This window comes from Papilio polytes, unplaced genomic scaffold, assembly GCF_000836215.1.
Source record: "Papilio polytes unplaced genomic scaffold, Ppol_1.0 DF824269.1, whole genome shotgun sequence".
Classification (NCBI taxonomy): domain Eukaryota; kingdom Metazoa; phylum Arthropoda; class Insecta; order Lepidoptera; family Papilionidae; genus Papilio; species Papilio polytes.
Genome location: NW_013524935.1, coordinates 868,735 through 889,045, shown reverse-complemented (window position 1 = coordinate 889,045; position 20,311 = coordinate 868,735). Strand labels below are relative to the sequence as shown.

Below are 20,311 nucleotides of genomic sequence, written 5' to 3'. Positions count from 1 at the left end.
AAAAAAGTTTATGCAATATTTTACATACTTTAAATTGTCAAATAAATAAAATACTATTTTTAATTACTTTAGTACAAGACGAAACTAGTCGCATATTTGTTGACAAGTGCTAAGTATATAAGTGAATAATCTTTGTTCGGCATAGTCTATGTGTCTAAGCCTGTTGCTAGCCTATGGCTCGAAATAGTCTGTTAGTCTCCTCCTACAAAACTTGATAAAATGGCAGCGCCGTAGAAATCGCACAGCACAGGGAGATATTAATAGCACTAAAACCGGTACTGATATTTGATCTTGACTTCTAATTGAATACAGCGACCTAATAGATGTCTAGGTCAACTTTAGAATATGGCAACCATCAATTTCATTACGAGAATCTTATTTACTTAAACGAAATGTTTTTTTTTCTCCGAGTATTTATTGATATGCCAAAAAACTTACATCTAAGTAGTTAATAAATTCTTTTTTTACAAATATATGGAACTACGTAACAACGAAATATAATACTTATTCACACTACCATAAAGTATAAATTAGGTTTTTGTAAATAGCAACAATTCCTAAACGTCACTATGATTTCGCCTAAATACAGATTAAAATAAATGCCTAGGAAATTAATAATAAATAAAGATAATACGTATTACGGTATTTTTGTTCTAAAATTATAGAATCTAAGAAGCATTATATCTGCACTGTCTTCTGGACACCAATTAACTCTGATTGGCAGTTTTTTTACATGGCAACAATTAATCACCATGTCAAAACAGATAATGTTTCTTTGTACCAGGGCAATTCTGGTGGTGGTTTGTTATACTCCGCGTTAGGTTTCGGTTCCGTATTATCGACAGGATCTTCAACAAATATATTAACAAAAGACGATTTTATACCGAATCTAAAGAAGGCTAAATACGGGAAATATTTCATAAGTATTAAACTAAAGAGGAAGTTTAAATTTAAATACAATTTTCCGATGTACGTTGAATAGAATGCATATAAAATGCTGCTGACTGCAAGTTTGTATTTCGCTGCGAAAGGTAGGTTTTTGTATTCTGGGATTGTTTCGATGGTATCGTAGTCCCGTAAATATAATAATCGAGGAGGTCGCTCGTTTATTCCTTCTATAGATGGCCGAGAAGTAAATACTGTTGAATCTATGCCTGGAATTAAAAAAAAAATGCCATATACAACACAGATCAAAAATGTATGTTTATGAACAAAAGTGGTTCTTATTGACTTATCGTAGTTATGAAGATAATAAAATATGATAAAACACTTATCATGTAATATAAGATAATTATTTAATAACAGTTTAATAATAGTAGTTGTAATTGTGGTTAGAAGATATTTGTCTATAGTTCTATTGACCTTTTCATTATGTTGCTTGCCATGATAACCTCAATGATCTAGATAGAAAGACATTTGTATTATTTATGGTACGTACATTTTTTTTAAATACCCAATTAGCCTATAAGGTTTTAGCGCGCTTTTTAAAAGTGCGATCTTATCTAATTAGGCTATGATTTTAAGTGGTGTATTATTGTTTTTTTTGTCTCGTTGCCTATTTAAGCTATGTTTCTGAAGATTCCATTACATCGTTACCTAGTGATTCTTTAGTGTTATGCTGACTATGTTGCAACGGAGTATAAAACTCAATTTACGTAGTTCGGAAACACATTTCATGTTGTTAGCAACCCAAAACCCGTTAAACGTAGCTGGGAAACCTGTCATTAATAGTAATTAGAGATGTAATTCAAATTATTTTGGAATGAAAATACAATTATTTGACATGTCACTGGCGAAAAGTTAGGTTATGTTTAGTTAGTTAACAGTGGTAGTGCCCGCTTTAACATCTTAGCACTGCAGGGCCGGCACGCCCCCAGTAATACCACGACCACACAGAAGGCAGGCGTGAAATGGAAGCAATTCCGTGTTTCGTCTGATGAGTGTGGTGCCGGAGGCCTAATTTAAGTCCCTTTCTCTTTACCACCCTTTTCTTATAAGGAGAGGATGGGAAGGGGAAGTGGATTTGACGGTGGAGGAGATGCATAGGAAAGGGCAATGTCCTCTTTATGTGCGTTTCCTCCTCCGTCGGATAAGGGAAGGCAACGCATCTGCATTCGCGTATGTCTATGGGCAGCAGTCGCTTCGCCTTTTTGGCGGATTCAGGTGGCCGCTTGCTCGTTTGCCACCTTATGTTATAAAAAAAAAAGTTTGTGGTTCGTTTTATTTTCTAGCTATGAACAATTGAATAAAATTAGTACAACTCACCAATATCTTCAGATTTTCCCTTTAATTGTTCCCGTAATTTGTCTTGAAAGTCCGCTCTCTCCTTCTCAGTGTATACATAGCCTGGTACATCTGCTAAATGCCGGGTCCAGTACAACAATGCGGATGTGTTGACAGTCGGGTTGATCGACCACATCCCCTCCAACATGACCCGCGCCATGTGCTCGAAGTACTCCGGCACGTGGTCCAACGATGGCGTGAAAACCCGCTCTAATAATAGTTGGCATACCTGTTTTGTCTCTTGGTAGTTTTTACGGCAGATATTGTACCTGTATCCAAAAATTATCTATACCAATATTATAAAGAGGAAAGATTTGTCTTCTTGGATATTGTGTATATTGGTATAACTCAAAAACTACTGGGCTGATTTAAAAAAAATCTTTTACCAATAAAAAGCTACGCTATCAAAGAGTAACATAATCTACATTTTTCATCATTAATTAATTTCACGTGGACGAAGTAGCGAACAACTAGTTTTTAATATAAGGCATTGCAAATTGCAAAAAAACTATATACCTATAACCTTGGCTATATTTTTGCGTTTTTTTATAAATAAAAAATGCCGCCTTACCGATCTTGTAAACCAATCATACTTCCGATAACCCTCCAGAAATGAACGTAGCCTTCCCAGTCTTCCGATTGCATCGGTCTGATACTAAATTTATCCGGCTTAAGTATTGAAAAGCCGATAAAACCGAACTGCGTGAGCGCCATATCCCGCTGTGAGACTCTACCTATGCCCTTCATCTTTGCGGCGACGTCGGCGCGCGAATGACGACATCTCACCGTGTATAATGATTGCCAAGATCTGAAGATACAGAAAAATAGTTATTAGAAGTGCCTTTCTCTTGGATAGCATGCACCACGAAGTTACGTGATATTTTTACGATTTATAACTCTACAATTGAACACTTAAAATATTTAAACAGAGGAATATCTAGGTATTGGAGAAAAAGAGAAAAAATGAAATTGTAGTGTAAAAATGTTCTGTTTGCCTGTGGTAGGTTTTTAATCTTTGGTTTCAACAAGACATAGAGTATATTATACCTACATGCTGCCGGGTTTCAGATCGTTCTCGAACCAGGAGACGGTATGCAGTAGAGTAGACAGGTATCGCTTGTAGGCAGTATATTGTGAGTTGGAGCGGCGCGAGCTGATGAGCACCCGCAAGATTGAAGGCACAGCGAATACCGCCACCAGGCCTAACAACATCGATGACATCAGCGAGAAGCAGTTGTCCCAGAAGAAGCGGCGCCCTCTGTGTGAGGAATTAGTGACAATTGTTACTTAGATAATAAACATGATGTCTTCTATACTAATATTATAAAGATGATATATTTGTATTTTTCTATCTGTTGAAAATACTCAAAAACTACTGGGTTGATTCAAAAATTCCCTCACTATTAAAAAGCTACGTTATCAGTGAGAAACATAGGGTATCTTTATTATCATTTTTTTAATGTAACGCGGGCGAATTCGCGACCAAACATTTAGTCTTTTATATGTAGAAGTATGTAGTATTGCCAGTAGAGCTGCAGCTTAACATGATAGCTCTGCCAAAGTCTACCCGCTAAGTGAAAACAAGCACTTATGCAGTGCAGCCAAGACTCTTTTTTGGTGGGGAAATTTAGGTCATAGTTTGGGGTAACACCGCTTGCAGGGAAACTTACTGATTGTATTTCTTTTCGCTGTACCATTCTGGGTAATCCATGCGTATATCTTCTGTCTTCTCTGTGTCCGAAGACTGTTCGGCTGCGTCCTTCGTTAGAAGACCATCCACGAATTCTTCAACTGAAAATGAAGAATTTCTTATTTCATGGGCGTCGTAAGATAATCAAAAATATAAAATAGATATAAAAACTATTTCGAATCATACGATATTAATGGTAATTGTATCTATACCTAGCCTAAGTCTTCGGGGCGATGCACGTATATACTTCATAAAACAATATTATAAATGCGAAAGTTTAGATGGATGGATCTTTGTTTGTAGTCTAAACGGCTGAACAGATTTCCATGAAATATAGTGTCGGGAAGAACGCAGGCCACTTGCATTTGTTTTTTTTTAATTCCGCGCAGATGGAATCGCGGGTAAAAGCTAGTACTTCATAAAACAATTGCCAACACATAATTAAATTTAAATGGTCACATAAATCTATTAAATGAAATGACGAGTGACATTTCTATCGGATATGCACAGCACAATCCTAGCACGTAATTATACGATCCATTTCAACCGACACAACTACGGTGCACGTAATTACTTCCTGCAATTGGTGTTACCATATTGAGTTAGGATATACAGGATGTTTCACAGGTGCAGATAAAAGATTGAAGAAGAGTATTATTTTATAATTTTACGCTGACGAAAACGCGAGTAACAGCCAGCATTTTACATACTCTGCTTGTAAGAAGAACTTTTGTTATGAGTGTAGAGGTACATCGGTATAGTTGGACTTAGAAAGAGAGGGATAGATTGCGTGAAAGGTCGCATGAACAAGAAAGCGCCGACAGAAATGACGGAAGATAGATTAACATATAGTAAATAAATAATAAAAAATAATTTCATTTATTAGGACGAAAACCTGTTTCGTTGACCATACGGAAGTAGGATAAGAACGGGGATTTTTTATTTGGATTGTTGGTTATGTTTTACCCCGTGCACGTGATATGCCCATATTCAGTACAGAAACAAGGAAAACATTGTAACTGGAGCTTCGGAAAAAATCTTGAAAAGGAAAGTTCACATCAAAATGTATAACTACGGAGGTTCACGGAAATAAAGGCGATGTGTTACATGTAATTTTTTTTAGCCATATACGCAGAATGAAAAAAATAAAGGCGATTTCCACATAAATATCTACATAACAATATATAAAAATATCTACAAACAACATCATTATTGTATTCAAGAAATTAACAACGGAAAAATAAAATCTGAAATATTATGATCCTCTGTTTTTTATGTTTGTGTCATTCAAATGATATTGTATATTTTTTATTATTATTTATAGTTTTTTTATCTTTTGTTTGTTATTTCATACATTATCAAGGCATTGTAAAATGTTTCACACCCCTAACAATCAGGTAAGCTCATGTCATTTTAATCCTTCGCAAAAAATACTTCATCATCCTCTTGGCCTTATCAGTTAGGGTCGGCGCACAAGGTTTTATAAACCTGAAAGTTTTGGCTTGATTTCTACGGGTCGGATTGACTGTTGCCAACCCTATTTGGGACAAATAAATATAAACTATCCTTTTCTCGATTATTACGATATTTCTATTAATTATGTTAACACAATTTGGACATAAACGTAGACACATAAATAAATCTGTATTGATTTAAAATCTTATAACTGAACTGCTAAAGTGACCAGAATATGTGACCCAAAAGACGACCTATTCTCACTGGACGACGACAATAAAAAACAAGTCACTTTGAGATTAACGCCAAACACGTAGCCTATCTGCACTATGCAAACCTAAAGTGACAACCCTAGTTTCAAGGTTATACTTTTGTTTACAATATCGGATGACATGGTAACATTATATGGTTGCTAATAAAACTAAAAACTTGTTTGGATCTAAAATTAAAACAATAATGTAAATTAAAAACATACTACAAAATTATAATTCACAGAATTCAATTACAAAATGTTGTAGACGGGTAAATAAGAATAAAAAAAGTTGCGGGCAACAACTACATTGTGTTTTTACCGATGTATTATTATTTTCATGCGTTTATAATCTTAGGAGTAATATTATAAAAGGTATCTTTTTTCGGTAATTAAAAATAAAAGTGTATTTTTTTAAATATTTGAAACATAAAGAATATATTGGCAGCTAAATGTAAACATAAATAGATGAATGTTTGCTGATTTGACATTATTATGATGTACAACGTCGTAGAGAAAGTTCCTAAAAACTCTTTGATTTACGTCCTAGTTCCTAACGACATAAGTATTACATTACATCTCTATAAGTCAATTCGAAACCTATAGCTGTCTCTTTCTTTATATACAGGAATTTTTGTAATGTCAAGATTCCGGTTATTGTGTCTGAAAAACGTTATATAATTGTTGTTAACTTACCGCTTAAATCCATGATTAGATTCTGTCTTGGATGGGAATGATGAAAAAACTTACAAACACCACTAATAAGATAAAATAATAAGGTAAAACGTCAACAAACATCCAATCGTAGCGGCGCGCGAATACGCACTATTCGCCCGCTCCCCACTCCGCGTTTTCCGTTACTTCACAGTGACAGCTCGGCAGTGAGGGCTTATAACGATTACTCGTGAGATATTTTTGTAACGCTTTCGATATTGGTGCTGCGCTTCTACCGGGCGTAAAGTACACCAACTTATCTCATACTTTGTCGATAACCCTACGATATAATCTCACAACTGTCACGCTAATATTAGTAATAGACCCTCTGATCTGTTTAAATGTAAATGCATAGGACATTGCTTGGGAATGACAGGTTTTGCTTCGTACCGACTATAACTTGCCTATTGATGTTAAATTAAAGTTAATTTTATTTTTATTATTAGTTGGAATCCTCAGCATCGCTAACCACTTTCAGCGGCAATATGATAAGATTTAAATAGGCACAAAATACCGCGTTTTTTAGTCTGTCATTTTCGATTTCAGTATAACCGTATTGGCATTTGGCGTTCTAACGGTATGCGGCAGTACTAGGATTACGATACGATATGAAGCGATCATGGACTTTCTTATTTGAAACTTAATATCCCAATTCATATTACAGTAAACATTTGGCATACATACAAAAGACCGGACATTACAAAGAATGCGCTCAAAAACTCTACCACTGTAGTGTTTTGTTTCTCTAGTTTGACACTTGTGATATACTAATGAGACGTTTTTGAATCACCAGCTTTCGCCCGTGACTCCGTCCGCGCAGAATTAAAAATCTTATGTAAATAACGTATGTGTTATTCCAGACTGTTATACATCTGGGCCAAATATCATCGGGATTCGTTCAGTACTTTAGGCTACAAATTCTAACAATCCATCAAAACTTTCTCATTTAATTATGATTTGAAGGAAAGTGCTCGTAATGTCTACTCTATAACTAATTTTGAATATTACTGTAACAGCTATATATTTTCGCATATGACTTTTAACTTATTTTAGAAATGAATTAACAGCGTATTTAACTTCAACATTGAAATCATTAACTCCCGCTAAAATGGCGCGATTATTTCTCAATTGACAGATGTCAAAGGGACGAACGTATCTGCTGATGATATAGTGTTGCCCCGTTGTCCAGCGGACTACCAATTTTCTTCTTAACACTTCCTGTTATTTACCATTTAAGTTAGATGAGTAAAGATTTTATCATCCGTCCGTGTACAATGACGATGTAAGTTAACTGTATAAAAGGTTATTTGAAAACTAAGTACAGTAACGGAGTATAATTATGTTAACGTGCAGTTAATAGCTATACAACTTATGTTACGTAAAACACATTATATGTCATTATTTTTAAATCGTCCATCTATTAAAAGCAATTAGAAACCCTTCTTATTATTGTATTATCTATAATTTTTTATAAAAATATTCTAAAAGCGGGCTAAACTATCGTAGAACTGTTGCGCGATTGTCCATTGTTTCGCAGGCCTTCTAACTTCCAGTTGTACCTAAAAATAGAGCAGTGTGCGCACCTCCATATAAGTTCATAGTTTTAGACAACTTATTTAATTAATACTGTCGCATTAAACTTAGAGCAACACTTTTCGCCAGGGCCAAGTTGCGCGCCAATCTATCCATACTTCTAGTGACATTGACAGCTGTCAGCTAGGGACGTGACATTTATGCCGATAATCTAGAGTTGCGTCAATTCTACAGCACAGTACTAATTTTGTTCCTAACAATAGGAATCAAAGCGAGACTATAGTTGTGCGATAGTTCAGTTAAAAAGTCTGAAGTTCCATTTCATACCACCTTTCGCCTTCAGAGTCTGAAGGGGAAAGTGGTATGAAACTTGTCACGACTCGTCTCTTACGATTCCGATTTTACTGGCATGTATTACTGTATAGTGCCAGTGGCACCTTGTAGTAGCTGGCATGCCAGCTGCTCTTCCATTCACTGGCTTCACTTCCTTCACAATAACGGCTCTATTTATTACAGACTAGCTGTTACCGTGCGACTTCATCCGCATAAAATTATGAAAATGTTATTGTATTGCTTACATGTGTCGTGTTATCAATTGCAAATGTCAAAATAACATGACGATGACAAACCATGGCAACCTTGCTTCCTTGATGTTGGCAGCAACTTATGATCTCTTTCCCACATTAGGGTTTTTATCCAAAATATTTACCCCCTAAGTTAAATGGCGTGTAAATATATAGTGTACTTACGTCCCGCTTTAGGCTATATATTTACACGGCGACGACCCTACAGGGCGTTTTATTAAAAAAATAGATTATTCAAAAATTGCTGTAATTGCTGACATCTTAAGCAACAAAGAAGTGTGTGTTTACGCTTTATTATAATATATATGTAGATAATTTTAGTTTTAATAAAATATAATAGATGTCGCTGTTTCATAAATTGTTTTTAAGTAACCTAAAAAATATCATATGTGTCTAGAGAAAAAAGCATTTATATAACTGTTTATTATGTTCGTTGATAAATAAATATGTCAAAATCTGATTACAAATGTACACGTAATGCCTAATTAAGGTGATAAGTTATAAAGTAGGTGTATTTGTACTGAGAATTGATATTTTAATTATGATTTATGTTGATTATGATTACAAACATGTGTAAACAGTGTGGCCTTTGTTTATTGAAGTTTGTAAAAGTCAGCAAATATTAAAAGTTGCAATTATACTTGAATTTAATACGCGAAAAAAGATTTTAACGGATGCCTTATATGTAAAAAAAAAATAAGGCAGGCTAGATTTTTTAAACCAAACTAACTATGTTAACTATGGTAACTATGTTCAATGATAGGAAAATAGATGTTTTTTTAGTTACTCTTATCTTTAATTTATAACATAAGGTGGCAAACGAGCAAGCGGCCACCTGAATCGACTGAAATGGAAAGCGTCCGCTGCCCATAAACATCCGCAATTGTAGATGCGTTGCCTACTCTTGATTGACGGTGGAGGAGACGCACATAAAGTGAACATTTCCCCTTTCTTTGCGTCTCCTCCACGGTAAGGAATACCCATCATTTCCTCTTAAGAAAAGGGTGGAAAGGGAAAGGGACTAAAATTAGGCCCTCGGTTACTGTCTTTATTATCTTATCAGCTTCTGTCATCGTTTAAAGATAATAAAATAAAACTACGCTTATTATTGCATTTATTTATTATATCTTTAAGCTATATTAGAAGATGGGTGAAGAATATTGTTGATAGAATATGCAGCCTTTGTAGACGCAACGACCACGGGCTGATTATATGCTATGAGTATTCCGTTTGCATTAAAAATAATATAACCGTTAGTTTCCATTGTTTTAATTCTGCAAAATTCGTAAAAAAGGCTTATACTTTAATGAATAAGTAAATAAACACTTTATTGTTGTATATATTTACATAACTTTGTATGCGCTTTGTTTCCTGAAATAGAACTGAGTCTTGTGTTTCAGAAGCCAATCTCTTTCGTTTACAATTGAAGAATATAACATTTATTGCTAAATACAATTAATTTTACTTTTATTAATGTAAATGTGCTTCTACCATGAAAACGTACGGTTACAATCTTAAGTTATATTTACATTTCAAATTTTATCAACTAAGGAACATTTATTGACCACTTTATATAAAGTTTAATACTATACACTAATCTAGACGTTGTAGCTACCTAGATATTATAGCTACCTAGTCTAGACTTACGTCTAGGCCTGCTTCGATTAGTATTTATTTATAGTAAGTTTTTATATCTATAATAGCTGCTTGCGACTTCGTCCACGTAAAAATAAGATAAAAAGTAACCTATAATATGCCCGTCTATGTCAGCTACCTTTCAGTGAAAGTCTGATCGAAATCGGCACAGCCGTATCGGAGATTACCCGGAACAAACTCGGCTTGTGGACAGACAATCAGACAAAAAAAATACGATTGTCGTTATCAGCAACGCAAATACATCATCTTCCTTAAATATGGAATTTTTCTTTTAACATTACAGACACTACAATTTTATTACATGTATCTATAGATTATGTTTTTTGATCCTCAGCAAGGCAGGGTCTCCTGGCAACGGCTTTAAAAAATACGTTGCATAACATTATAGTAGAAAAAAACTGGGATTATTCCCAACCGTTACCCCGCTCTGTCCCCAAGTAGGAACAGATGAGAATAAAAAGTTTGATCCGTCCCAACTTTTGCGACGAGAGGACGCTGGAACTTATTTTATTTCATATCAGTTCCATCTGTAACCTTATTGGTGATAGTGGGCCTAAAAGGTGGGACGGATGAAACTTTTCATTCTCACGTGGGGACAGAGCGGGGTGACGGTTGTAAATAATCCTCTAGTAGCTTACATATATTTAATTTAAAATGGACTACAAGCGAAGTACCTTAAATTTAATAAACAGGCAAGTTTTGTCGAAAAAAACTAGATGAACTAGCGTAGATATTGTGTTTATAAGTTTTGTATTATCTACTTAAGATTAAAACTATCTTGCAATTTTAATAGATTGCCAAGATATCTGTCTGCATATCCCCTCTGTCGATTAAAAGACAACAACGTATGCGCTACTTGAGATGTCTATGGTACTACATATTATAACACGGCTAAACTCACGTGGTAACATTCGGTGTAGGCACGTAGTCGTGTTATAATTTATATACTATAATGTCTCACGAAAGTTTTAATAACTTAATGTCTATGGTAATGCTAATTTGCTCGTGTGTCGGTTACGGAACGCGGATGTATTGATAATTTAATTAAATCAATATGAAAACTTTTAATAAATCAGATATAGTGTAATATGAGAAATAATTATCTGTGATCTCAGATTTGCAAGGACGATCTCAATTATGACATAAACAATTAATAAACAGTCAAAATAAATAAAAGTAGCATTTATTAAAAAAAAAACATGAAAGTCAACGATCATGTCCTTGGCCTTTCTTGTTAATTTTTTTCGGGTACAAATACGATAAAATAGTTTTGTACCAAGGTGATTTTGTTGTTTTATTAAATGCGGAATTAGGTTTCAAACCTGAATTGTCTAAGGGGAAATTAAATAGATATCTCGCTGATACCTTTATGTGCAACATAAAAAAAATTATTTTCGGATGTTCCTTCATTAACTTAATAATAAACAGAAATGTTGTGTTTAAAAATCTTCGACCATAGTATGTGGTGTATACTTTTGTAAATAACGAATTAAACAAAAGCTTGAATCTAGAAAACATCGACAGCTCTCTGTATTCTGGTATTGTTTCGAAGGAATCGTAATCTCTTACGAACAGGAGACGATTGTTAGCTTTTTCAATAAAAGGCTTCGACATTAACGTGGAAGAGTCAACGCCTGTGGAAAAAATATAGCAAGTTTAACAGCTATAGACTACATTACACAAATAAGTCGGACGAAAAAGTTTTCATTCTTCTTTGATAGACTATTTATTTTTATTTATTGTATTTTTCTGTCTATATCTATTTCGTGAGAGAAGAATAACAAGATTTTGTAAAACACAAAAAAATTAAGAATCAAGATTAATTAAAAAAATAACCAAAAGGTATGTTCTGACTTTTCTCACCTGTATCTTCCGATCTGCCGTTCAATTTGTTTCTCAACAATTGTTGGAATTGAATCCTCTCCCCTTCCGTATACACGTACCCTGGCACCTCCGCTAAGTACTTTGTCCAGTAGAGTAGGGAGGGCGTGTTGACTGTGGGGTTAGCGGAGGATACCCCCTCCAGCATGATGTGGGCCATGTACTCGAAGTACTCCGGTGGATTACTCAGACACGGAGTGTACACTCGGTGCAATATTAAACGGCACACTTGACGCGTCTCTTCGACATTACTTCGACATATATTATATCTGGAACAGTAAATTATCATTACTAAATCGTTTGTCCTATATTTTACAAAAGGGTTTTCGCCGCCATCAGCGCTGGGTACTTCATCTACAAGCATCCAGCATTTAAAGCTGAGCGAGGACACCAGCTGGTCACGTACTAGCTATTCCCGTATGACTTCATCTGCATGACATTATGTAGGTTATATTTTATTTTTTACATTTCTCAAATTTCAGAATTCAAATGCATAAATGACAACCTGGCTTTCTTGATGTTGGCAACTTGTAGTTTATGGTCCCTTTCCCACATGGTGGTTTACTCCGATTTATTTATCCCCTAAGTTTAATAGCGTAAAAATATATAGTCTAAATCGTGTCGTAAGTATAGGGTTTTTTTTTTAATAAAAAAAAGAATTATTCAAAAACATGATATTATTGCAGACATCCGACGCCACAAAGTAGTTTGTGTTTACGCTTTATTATATTATAATAGTATAGATTAATTTGTATTTAATTACTTCATTATTTATAATTGTATTGTAGTATTATTAAGGATGAAATGTTACTTGATTTTAATTTTAATCCGTCCGTTCTTTTGTTTTAAAATTGAAATTAAACTTTTGAATTTACCTTGAGCCAGGGTTGGATTTAACATTACCGGCGCTCTGGCCATGGCCCTTTTTTACGCTTGTGGCGCCCCTATATGTCCGGTACGCTGGGTGGTCGCCCTAACCTACGCTAGTAAAATTCGTAGAATTAAAAATATATTTACCTCTCTTCGATGCCAATCATATATCCTATGACTCGCCAAAACTGATTATAAGCGTCCCAGTCATCTTCCTCTAACGTCTCTATGCCGAATTTATCTGGTTTTAAAAAAGATAATCCAACGAATCCAAAAAGCGTCAGAGCTAGATCTCTTTGACATATAATGCCGTGTCCCTTCAGCATCGCCGCTTTGGTCATAAGAATATGACGTTTGCGAACTTTATAAACTGATTCCCAGGAACTAAAATAGAAATTAAAGGTTATAATGGCGTGACGTCAGAACTGTTTAATATCATTTTATGGTTATATTTAAATTGTTTCCATTTGTACGCTTTTAGTGGTAAAATGGTGGGGATGACATTTTAGTTAATCGAAATGCGTCAATACACTGACGTGATTTGGGTTGTAAGAACAAAATAAACTCCGCCGATGTACGCAATCGTTTAACTTTACAATGCTTTACGAACACTTTAAAAGTATTTGATTTTTTCTTAATCAAGTAAAAAATTCATCAATGAACCTCGTTTGAACTGATAAAGGAATAAAAAAGAAGTTTATATATGTCCAGTAGTTTGAGAGTGTATATGGAAAAAAGAAATATAAACAGTTTCTCTTTATTTATTACAAGGTTTCGCTCGCGTGAATTAATAAATAATTGAAAATATAGCCTATGTTACTCACTGACAACGTAGCTTTTTAATGGTGAAAGAATTGAAATCGGCCCAGTAGTTTTTGAGTTATTTCAATACATACAAAAATACAAATCTTTCCTCCGTATCATAATAGTATAAACTAGCTGTTGGTCGCGACTTCTTTCGCATCGAATTAAAAATAATGGTAATAAACACAGCCCATGTCACTCACTGACAACGTTGATTTTTAACGGTGAAATAATTTTTGAAATCGGCCTAGTAGTTTTTGAGTTATTTCTATACATACAAAAATCCAAAAACATAAATACTTCCTTTTATATAATACTAGCTGTTGCTCGCAACTTCGCCCGCATGAAATTTAAAATAATAAAAAATATAGCCTATGCTACTCACAGATAAATTACCTTTCTAATGGTGAATGAATTTTTAAAATTGGCCCAGTAGTTTTTGAGTTATTTCAATACATACAAAAATACAGATCTTTCCTCTTTATAATATTAGTATAAATATAGATTAGAATCAATATAGACGAATAAAGTTTATAAATCTTCAAAGCTTCTTACTCACTAGCTGCCTGGCTTGAGGTCTGTCTCAAACCAGGAGACTGCGTGTAGAAAGGTGGAGAGGTACCGCTTGAAGGCTGGGTACACGTCGTTCGATCGCCTAGCACCCAGCAGGATCTTCAGTATGGAGGGCACGGCCAACACATTCACTAATCCTAGTAACATCGCCAGGGTCAAGCCGTAGCAGTTGTGCCAATAGAAACGACGAGCCCTGGAATAAAAAGATTTATTCTTTACTTATAATTTCACATAGTTTACCATAAGTAAAGACACAGATAATATTATACTAGAACGACATGAAACTTAGACTTAGACTGTGGGAAACGACTTCGTTAATTTTGAAGCGTTCAGTGGTGGCCAATATGAAGTCAATCGGGCTGTTATGGCCCGACAAACGCAGAGCCCAGGATAGAAAGAGGTGGCGGCGCACTGTGGACGCCCTCTGCCCCAATTCGGGAACAAAGAACAATAAGTAAGTAAGGTAATAGAGTTTATTTAATTACCCAGATCGTGTTAGTAGAAAAAAAATATGGTGTAGAGATTGGAGAGTAAGCTGCAATGGTATAGTCATGCAAGAACATTCCTTCGTAGAGATGAGGAAATGTTCAACATTTCCTACCTGGTTGAAACCTTCTAAGTTGAAACTCTCCGACGAAGGTCTTAAGGTCAGAGCAAAGTGGATAATCTTATTAGGAGACCGAATAAAGCGAGTTCGATCATAAAGCTAAACATAAAAGTTTACAACTTACTGATTGAATTTTTCTTCGTTGAACCATTTTGGTAGTACTAGTACTAAATCTTTGGCTGTTCTTACGTCACAGGGTGTTTCTCCAGCTTCCTTGCTTAGAAGTTGATCCACGAAATCTTCCACTGAAACCAGACATTTAACATATAAGACAACAGACTGGACAAGATGAACAAAAGCGCAAAAAAAGTTGTAGCAAAGTAATAAGTCTAGATTTTACTCGTCCGAACAAATGCTCGAAAAATTCCAACTTAAATTATAACAGTGTTCTGTTTTTGTATTATTTTTTATATATAAAAGGGATGACATTATTTGTACAAGTATGAAGACCTTAAAAAACCTTCAAGTTCAGTGGTGGTTTGAAGGTTTGGAGGAAATCGTTCCGTTCTATTAACCTATTTGTTTTTGGTTGTAAAGCAATGATTTAAAAATCAAAATGTGAAAGATTTTGCAAAATAAACTTCCTTAAACCTTGATATTTTTAAAAGCAAAAAAGGTAAAGGTAACTATTTCTTTTTAAGTGTTTTGATGATAAAGTTTTTGAATTATTATTTTATTTTTTTTAATTAACTACATATTGTATTTTGTAAATGTCAACAGTGAATGTGTTATTCACATAATTTGGCGGTGTATCAAAAACCAGAATATCGAGATTTCCTACAAAACACAATCAACATATTAAATTACGTATTACTTATACCAGGGTTGGCGAACTGGCGAGCCACTGGCATGCCTGCCATAATACACACGACACAATTTTAGGTTCATCGATGATCATAATCGTCGGTGGCTCAGTGGTTTAAGCAATTGACTTGTAATCTACAGGTCTTGAGTTCGTATCCAGCCATGTACCGATGTGAATTACGATTTTTCGAATTTTCATTCGTACATAATATACCCGGCGTTCTCACGTCTATTAGCTAACCATGTTGACCCATTTTGCGTTGGTTGACTTCACACAATCTATTGAATTTCTTCGTCGATATGTGTATGTTGCATCACTATGTTTTACTTCACCGTAAGAACGTCGGGTAAATTATGAATATATGAAATTCGAAAGCCACAATGTTACATGGCGGGATTTTCTATACACATGTGGGTTTTTATTTCGAATAGCACCGATCTACGAATATTGCCGGCCAACCTCCATTAATGGAGAGGCACTAAGAGAGAGAGAGAGAGAGAGTGAGAGAGAGAGAGAGAGAGCACCGAACTATAGAAGCACCTCTCTCTCCCGGCTCGACGTTCTTGACTATGAACACCTAATTCGATGAACAAATGTCAAGCAAAATAAATGCCCCCAAAAAAAGTAAATTTCCTCTTTAGTCATTTACACCTTACAAAATATTATAACTGTAAAAGTTTAGTTGGATGGATGTTTCTTAGAATTTGTAACAAAATGCTGAACGGATCTCGATGAAGACGGAGTCGCGGGCGTAAGCTAATCTATCTATACTATTATAATAAATCGTAAACACACACTTCTTTATTGCCTAAGATGTCAGCAATTACAGCATATTTTTGAATAAGTCTTTTTTTTAATAAAAAGCCCTACACTTACTAAAGAGTGTTTAGACTATATATTTTCACGCCATTAAACTTAGGGGGTAAATATTTTAGATAAAACCCTAATGTGGAAAAGAGACCATAAGTTGCTGCCAACAACAAGGAAGCAAGGTTGTCATCATGTCATGTCATTTTGACATTTGTAATTGATAATTTGACAAATGTAAACAGTGAAATAAGATAAAACTGACTCTACTCGAGTTTAAACTTCAAACTTATATGAGACCATAAATATTTAACTCTACTCGTAATTCTTAATATAACAATTAAATAAAAATCATCATATTTGCTCTTCGTGATATTAATAGAAGAATAATAATCTTCAAAACGATTAAAATACAGATGTTGTTGATATTTATTATTGTGATACAATTAAAATTTTATTTATAGCACGCGCTAATTATAGAAACTATATATTTATATTTTAAATTTATTAATACTGACTGAACAATCGCACAATTGTTTATTCTCGCTTCATATGTATGAGCTATAAGGCTCGCGGAAGGTGGCCAACTAAACAGTTGAATTGGCTGTGAAACAAACGACAATCGCATACAGTTATGCGATAGTTTAGAAAAAGTGTGCGTCCGCTCTGTCACTTGCAAATCGTATATGCGGTCTGTTAGTGATGGACAGAAGTTTTGATTTCGATTTTGCTTGCGGCAGTTTCGGGTAATAATCTTGTTTCGGCCTCAGTTTCGGTTACGGCCAAAACATAGCCGAAACTTCAGGCCCTGCCGAAACTGGAGTGTTGGTTAATTTTCGTGCGTCGTCGCGAGTCAATTTTAATTATAAATGTAATTTTTTTACGAACAACAAAATAACCTCATATCATGGACATGGAACGTAAATTACAACGCTTTAAAACCCTAAAATACACAAAATTGTTAAAAACACACTTAACTTGAACTTGAACACATAATTGTCTTAGCTGTGTTTTCAGAAGTTTTGTTTCGGTTTCGACTAAAAAACCAGTTTAGGACCGATGCTACTGTTTGTAGATTGTTTCAGCAAAAGAACTCAGCAAATTCAGAATGAATTTATTGCCAAATTGTATAAATTATTTGATATTTCTGCAATAACTGGGGACCTACGCAAGACCTACGTTCAGCCGTGGACGACCTGAGGCTGATAATGATGATGGTGATTTCGGCAGTTTATGAAGCATCTTATCTTATCCATATCTATACTAATATAATAAAGCGTAAACACACACTTCTTTGTGGCGTAGGATGTCACCAATTACAGCATATTTTTAAATATTTATTTTTTTAATAAAAAGCCCTACACTGATGTCATGCTTTAGTTATATTTTCACGCTATTAAACTTAGGGGTAAATAAATTGGTAAAAACCCTTATGTAGGAAAGAGACCATAAGCTACGAGCTGCCAACATCAAGGAAGCAAGATTGTCATGGTAAGGTAATTGGTATTTTGACATTTGCATTTGAGAATTTTATAAATGTAAACAATGTATTTTTTTATAATTACATGCGGATAAAGCCGCATGGGAACAGCTAGTAATATTTATAAATGCGAAACTTTGTATGTTTGGATGGATATTTGCTAGAACTTATCCTCTTAACGGCTGAACGGATTTCGATAAAAGGCATAGATCTTCACCACGTTCCGGAAGAACACGTAGGCTTCTAAATAAGTTTTAATGCTCCGCGGACGGAGTCGCGGGCGATATGTAGTAATTTTTTGTCACTAAAATATCTGTAGATAGTAAATTAGTTACTCACCGGAAAGATATTTCAATGAAGATTCTAGTATTCGACGATGGAATTTTTTTAATAAAAAAAGATCAGATAAAACTGGCCATTAAATGAACAGTGCAATGTCAAAGAGGTTGCAATGCAATACTAATTTTTATATTATATAACCAAATAAAATACTAAGTAATTATAGAATTTGTATTTAATATATGACTAGAATATTATTTATGAAAGGTCAAACAACTAATCATTTCATTTTATCACATGCTCTGGTCGCAACTTCCGCATTGTTACATCCATACATTCATGGAAAACCGAATTTAGATGTATTTGGAAAGCGATTTTGTCAATTATAACATTAAATTCGACATAAAACAGTTTTCAATTTTTTTAATGCCTATTTCATGTAAAAAATTAAACACATTATCATTAATTTCAAAAAGACAAAATCTTTTCTGGAGAGTTATTACTAATATTTAGAAAATTTATTTCGCCTTTGGAAAACTAAATTACTATTATCGTTTTACTACTTTTAATTCCACGTGAACGAAGTCGCGAGAAACAGCTAGTCATGTAATAAAATGAACTCCGCAAAATTATTTCATTTTCTAACAAATTGGATGTTAAATGATGCAATCAGGTGTATTTTCGAATTGCACTATCGATATGAAAATTATTTTTAAATGTTCGAACCAATTATGTAAATTTATGCGAAAATATAATAAATGCTGGCAGTTGATAAACAGATAACATCTATATTTTATCTATGAAATATTCAAATTAAGAATTCAGAATGTCTTGTGTTAGAAAATTAAAAAGCTTACTATTATCGTTGAGTTGTCAATTGTTTTTAAAACATCACAACTAACACACACTATTTCCTTGAATTAAACATTTCTTCATTTATAAATCTATATGATATTGATAAAAAAGTACTAAATTATTAACGATAGATCACAAGCAATTGTTCAGATCAACTGAAATCAGAAAGCAATTTATTACATAAAAACGTCTTGAGATTAAAAAAAATAGTCCATATATGCATAACAGGTTCACACGGTAGTTTTTTTACTCTTTAAACGTTGAATAAACAACTAATCCATTATTTGCATATTGAAAAAAACTCCAAAATCTTTAAATTTTTAAGTGCTCGGAATTAATGTACAAACACCAAAAACAGATTGGGACCACTAGCAAAAGTTGATATTTCAACACGGATATGTATCGAGTTAAAAGTTTTTTTTAAAAAACAGCAAAAACAATATTTTTTTAGTTTAAAAAAATAACAAAATTTTACTTTACAAAGATACATTTCATTTACAAATTATTACAACTTGTCAATGCATTCCCTTTTTGACGTGTGTACTTTCAAATTTAATTTCAAAGATGGCTTATTTTGATATTCATGTTACGGATATGTAATAATTAGCTTTTGCCCGCGACTCCGTCCGCGTGGATTACAAAAAACAAAAGCGAGTAGCTTATGTGTTCTTCCAGACTATCCTCTACATCTGTACCAAATTTCATCAAAATCCGTTTAGCCGTTTAGGCTACAAACTCAAACATCCATCCATCAAAAACTTTCGCATTTATAATAATAGTATGATTAGTATGATTAATTAACCGACGCCATTTATGATATTAATAATTTATGTAGATTAGAATATAAATAGATAATTACCAAGAAAATTAATTCAATCTGTTAATCGACTTTTTAATGCACATTAAAAGAAGGTATCGATAATGCAAAAATACATACTGGATATAAGTGATAATTACAGGAATATGTAAATTAAATAATAATAAAAATTTCAATATTCAAAGTAAAAATAATAAAATCCCAGCCATGATAAGTAAATGGCGCAATATGTGATGATACTTTATTTTGAAATATATCACAGTGTAATTATACAGATTAAAACAAAACAAAATGCACTAAAAACAAAACAAAATACACCAAAAACAAAATATTCTCAAAAAAACAGTACACTAAAAAGTAACGAAATA

At 33.9% G+C, this 20,311-nt stretch overlaps 2 protein-coding genes across 3 annotated transcripts in view; both read right to left on the bottom strand.

The window, feature by feature from the left end:
• Positions 1-24: 24 nt before the first annotated feature.
• Positions 25-6,529, bottom strand: LOC106109846. The gene is made up of 6 exons (XM_013291485.1): positions 6,375-6,529; positions 3,954-4,074; positions 3,335-3,541; positions 2,855-3,091; positions 2,266-2,552; positions 25-1,154 (listed from the first exon to the last, which is right to left on the bottom strand). Exons 1-6 carry the CDS (start codon positions 6,385-6,387, stop codon positions 748-750), a joined length of 1,272 nt encoding a protein of 423 aa, XP_013146939.1. The 5' UTR covers positions 6,388-6,529; the 3' UTR covers positions 25-747.
• Positions 6,530-10,395: 3,866 nt separating this feature from the next.
• The window catches only part of LOC106106850, a 15,192-nt gene continuing 5,276 nt past the window's right edge, over positions 10,396-20,311 (bottom strand). The window contains exons 1-6 of one of the 2 annotated variants that reach the window (XM_013287520.1): positions 19,129-19,252; positions 15,025-15,145; positions 14,280-14,486; positions 13,064-13,300; positions 12,029-12,315; positions 10,396-11,799 (exon numbers count right to left, since the gene is read on the bottom strand). In XM_013287520.1, coding sequence (XP_013142974.1) covers positions 11,372-11,799; positions 12,029-12,315; positions 13,064-13,300; positions 14,280-14,486; positions 15,025-15,145; position 19,129 — 1,281 coding nt within the window. In that variant the 5' untranslated portion in view covers positions 19,130-19,252 and the 3' untranslated portion in view covers positions 10,396-11,371. Of the gene's footprint in view, positions 11,800-12,028; positions 12,316-13,063; positions 13,301-14,279; positions 14,487-15,024; positions 15,146-19,128; positions 19,253-20,311 lie in introns of those variants that run through there. The other variant, XM_013287512.1, reaches the window with a different exon arrangement.